This window comes from Diadema setosum, chromosome 14 (genome assembly GCF_964275005.1).
Source record: "Diadema setosum chromosome 14, eeDiaSeto1, whole genome shotgun sequence".
NCBI lineage: Eukaryota > Metazoa > Echinodermata > Echinoidea > Diadematoida > Diadematidae > Diadema > Diadema setosum.
In genome coordinates this window covers 25,782,203-25,787,361 of record NC_092698.1, presented here as the reverse complement: position 1 = coordinate 25,787,361, position 5,159 = coordinate 25,782,203, and the positions used below count along the sequence as shown (strand labels likewise).

The window sequence follows — 5,159 nt, the reverse complement described above, 5'->3', positions numbered from 1 at the left end:
GCAGCAAACCCACCCAGCAGGCACACAAGGCCGCCAACGGAAAGCCGGAGTCATTCCCGAAACCTGCTGGCAGTATAAACTGTATGTGACTCGCTGGAATGGAAGACAACCTAAAACAGCATAAACCATGTAAACAAATTTTGCATAATACTCATACAAAACCCAAATAAGTACATGTATGTACTATTGTACATAACATTCTTTCAGGTTTAACAAATGATAAAATATCTCAACATCCATGTACCTACAATCCTAGTACAGTATACTAGTAGTAATCTAACTTACTGGTAAGGGAAAATGAAGGCAGTCCTTCTGTCTCATGAAAATTTGTACCCCATCCACATTAAGTGTAACTAACATGACACATACAGAATATGTACAATTTGCACTAAGAATATGAAAAATTGTGTTACATTAAAATAATATATATATGTAACTTATTGAAGATGAGGGGTTTTTCAATTTATAGATAAAGATACGAATACATGGCTACATGTATTTGACAATAGCAATTAAGCTTTCCTGTTTAACAAATTAATACAATGTCCCATAAAACATCATCCACAGACCTGTATGGGCAATGTAGCCTTAAAAACCAAAAAAGCTTTTGAATCACCCAATTCCACAGAACAGATAAAATAACCAACTTCTTGAATTATACATGATACAAAATTATGGCTGATTCTGCAGAAACATGTAAAATACATACACATTGTATACCATCAAAACATGCCAAGGTTAAAACTACTCATACAGACCCATGTGAGATGTCGTCTGCAAAACTAAAAATACTATTTACAGATCAAATCTCCATTTCCTGAAATGAATCGAAAGTTTGTTATTTCTTTTAGCAATATTATACTCAAGCTCCTTGTTGGCTATGACATACGATTTATAACCTTTAAAGCTTGGTGGTTTATTTTGAAATTTACAAATATAAACATAATATTTAAGTAAAAGAAAAAGATATGTCAAAAATTTATCAGAATCAAAACCAAACATTTGTTCAAATAATGAAACATTTAGTGGCTTATTGATTTTCTGAGAGATAGCTTTAAGAGTATCCTCCCAAATGGGTTGAACTGACGGACATTGAACAAAAATATGAATATAGGTTTCAGGGGCATTCTTACAAAATGAGCAATTGGGAGAATCTTTTCTTTTAATTTTATATAGAAAGTTATTCAAACCTATAGCTCTGTGAAATAGCTTAAAATAAAAAGATCGAATACGTGTATTTATGGTACATAAAAAGTTGTTCACATGAACCTTTTCCCAATTGATTTCTTCGGACTCTTGGAGGTCACTCCAAAATACAGTCTGTCTTTCTGGATAACATGTTTCTTGTATTATACTGTAAGCGAACTTTGGATTTTTTTGAGTCTTTAAAAGTTTTGCTTTAATTTCCTCAAATATTTTGTCTGGAGTTAAATCAGAGGAAACAAACCAATCTTTTGGAATATTTTTCAATAAAAAATTGTATTTCCGCCTGTCCTTTTTGCTAATATCGTAATCCAAAATCAGTTCTTCAAATAATTTATAACCTGGATGGGGAGGGTTGAGTAGATCACTTATAAAGACAATACCTTTGTCTAACCAATCTTCATACAAGAAGTATTGTTTGGATTTTGAACGAATACTTCTGTTAAACCAAATGCATTGACAAGAACCAATTGCAGAAAAAGCTGTATTAAATTCATCTTTAACAATTTTTTCTCTAAAAATGTACCATGTTTGAAGAGATTCGGCTAATTGACTTGAGCCTAATTTGTTCAAAATACATGCAGGGGGATGTGCTTTCCACAATATATCTTTTCTACCACTAAAATCATCTAAAATACATAATTCAATAAATTTCCATATACTTTGATAGTTATCATCAAGAAGCATTTTGACCCATGTCATTTTTTGTGCAATCGAAAACATGTATGGATCAATCATTTTTAAACCACCCAAAGAGTAATCATTACACAAGAGGTGTCTTTTGACCCTATCACTTCCACCACTCCATATGAATTTATATAGTATTGTGTTTATTTGTCTAAAAAATTTCTTTGGTATTTTTATACATAATACCGGAAAATAATACAGAAGTTGAGGCAGCAATAGGGTCTTTATAACACAGATCTTCCCGACCAGAGATAAATTTCTTACACGCCAACAATTCAAAATATTTTCAATGGATTTAAGCTTTGTCTTGTGGTTAAGATCATACAGATTACTTATGTTCAAAGAAAAATGAATACCCAGAGTTTTAAAAGTAGACTTATTCCATTTAAGACCTTTCTCCGAAAATGGAAATTTTTGAGAACCCTTTAAAGAACCAATCCAAATTGCTTCTGATTTAGAGATGTTAAGCTTACAGCCAGAACTCTCAGAAAATGAACCAATAGTATCAAAAAGTGATTTAAACGAGTTTTGTGAACCGTCAATGAAACAAGTAGAGTCATCTGCTAGCAAAGAAATTTTCAAATCATTTTCGCCCACTGGGATACCTTTAATATTTAGGTTTTGTCTAATAGCAAGAGCCATAGACTCGATAACCAACAAAAACAGGTATGGGGATATAGGACACCCTTGGAAAATACCTCGTTCCATATTTATTGGTGTAGTCAAATGTCCATAATTTGAAACATAGCTTTTCCTACCTGAGTAAAATACCTTTATCCAATCAATAAATTTATCACTAAAATTAAACTTTCTCATTACCCGATACAAGTAATCATGCGAAACACTGTCAAAAGCTTTCTGAATATCAAGGAGAAGAATTGCTCCAGGAATTTGCTTTAAATCTGTATATTCTATTATATCAATAATTAAGCGAATGTTATTTCCAATATTCCTTCCTTTTAAAAAACCAGATTGATCTGGATGGATCAAATCCGAGAGACATTTTTTTAAACGATTTGCTAAAGTTTTGGCTAAAATTTTATAGTCTACTGTTAAAAGAGAAATTGGTCTGAAGTTTTTCAAAAAGGAATGATCTTTATCTTTTTTGGGAATCAAAGTAATGACTCCATTTCTTTGTGAACTAGACATTAGTCCATTCTGCAGGGAAAAATTAAACGAATCTAAAAGTAAATCAGAAATGTCTTTCCAAAACACGATATAAAATTCTATGGGTAGCCCATCCAAACCTGGTGACCTGTTATGTTTCATTGAGGTAATTGTATCATACAATTCCTTCTTTGAAAGTGGTTTATCAAGAAAATCCTTATCAACTTCATTTAATTGGGGAATTTCAATAGAATTTAAAAAAACATCTTTTCCATCACCTAAATTGTTATCACATTGTTTTGAGTATAAGAGCTGATAAAATGAATAAATTTCTTCCAATATAGTGTCCTGCTTAACAATAATCTCATCATCATCATTCTTTAATTTAAAAATACTTTTCTTCTCTCCAGACCTCTTTTCTAAATTACAAAAATATTTTGAACTTTTTTCCCCTTCTTCAATCCAACGAATGCGCGAGCGAATAATTAAACCTTTGGTTTCTTCATCCAAAATATCATTTAAGGCTTGGGTTAAAAAATCCTTCTCATTAAGAAGCTCATCATCATTTAAGTCAACACTCAATTTTTTTTCTACCTCCTCTATTTCCCGCAGAAGTTCTCTTTTTACGAAATTCTTTTCTTTCTTTTTACGTGCACAGTATTCTATACAAATGCCGGTAATGGTACATTTAAGCGCATCCCATAAAATATTTGGATTACAGTTACTTTTAAAATTAATAAGTTTAAATTCTTCAATGTTGTCCCTAATGATTGTACAAAAATCTGAATCTTTGTGTAAATACTGACAGTTCAATTTCCAAAATCCTGGACCCCTTAGTGGTTGGGCACCTTTAAAATTTAATGTAACGAGGGAATGGTCAGATTGAATACCTGGACTTATTTTTGATTGCGAACAATTAGTAACAAAGTTATCAGAAACAAGAATATAATCAATCCTGGATAACACTTTAGGATTTTTTTGATGTCTGGTGTATTGTTTAAGGTTTGGATTAAAAGTACGCCAAATATCACAAAGATTAAATTCTTCCATAAGTGTTGTTAGCATTTCACTTGATTTGACATTAGAGTGGGTGTCCCTACCCCCTTGATAGTCCAGATGGCCCAAAACAGCATTAAAATCCCCAGCACATATAATAGAAGCGTATTTAAATTGGTCTACTTTGTTAAAGACTTCAAGAAAAAAATTGGGGTCATCATTATTTGGACCGTACAAATTTACTAAAACTAAAGGAACTTCATTAATACTAGCAGATATAATGAGGTATCTTCCATTAGGGTCAATGTAAGAAGAGTCAAGGACCAATGAAACCCTATTTCGAATTAGAATGGCTACACCTCTACTGTTTGAAGAATGGCTGGAAAACCATGATTTTTCACCCCATTGTTGCATCCAAAATTGTTCATCCGATTTTGAAGAGTGGGTTTCCTGAAGAAAAATTATATCACTCTCAATGGATCTTAAATAATGAAAAATTTTGCGTCTTTTTACATGATCTTGAATTCCCCTGCAATCAAATGTTGCAAGTTTTAAATCCATATTTGTAATGTGGGGAAAACAGTCCATTTCTTATTACCTTTATACAGGACTTTCAATAAGTTTGAGAGCAAGAGCACCTGAGACAAAATAACTGCCAACAAATTAAAATTATGAGATACAAAAACATACTGAATAATAATACTTGCGGCTGCTGTGAGATTAGAAAAAAGTGGTATGATTAAAAAAAGAAAAACAATTGGAAAAAAACAAACAAACAAAAGGATGGGTGCACAAGATAGGGCACCGGGCCTCAAATTGTGAAACGGCCCGGGCCAAAAGTGCAACTTTTGGAGTGGCCTCAATGGCCACCGGCGCATGGGGGCGTAAACACATATCATAATCGTGCCCTTCATATTACATATGAATTGGTACAAAATAAAAATGAAATACAAAATATATCATATGAACAGTCAATACTACAACCATTCAGGTCCCCCCTCAAAGAAAAAAAAAATTCTTTCCTTTTTTTTTTCTGCTAACAACATAATGGAATCCACATAAGTTATATTAATTAAATGTAATTACTATTCCAAATAAAATAAAAATAAGTTTACCTTATTTAGTTTTCCACAGTAAAGATATCAACGGAAGAAAAAAAAGGGGTA

At 32.1% G+C, this 5,159-nt stretch overlaps 1 protein-coding gene across 1 annotated transcript; it reads right to left on the bottom strand.

Moving 5' to 3' along the window:
• Window positions 1-673: 673 nt before the first annotated feature.
• LOC140237482 (uncharacterized) lies at window positions 674-2,598 on the bottom strand. The gene has a single exon (XM_072317408.1). It carries the CDS (start codon window positions 2,596-2,598, stop codon window positions 796-798), a length of 1,803 nt encoding a protein of 600 aa, XP_072173509.1. The 3' UTR covers window positions 674-795.
• Window positions 2,599-5,159: the final 2,561 nt, after the last annotated feature.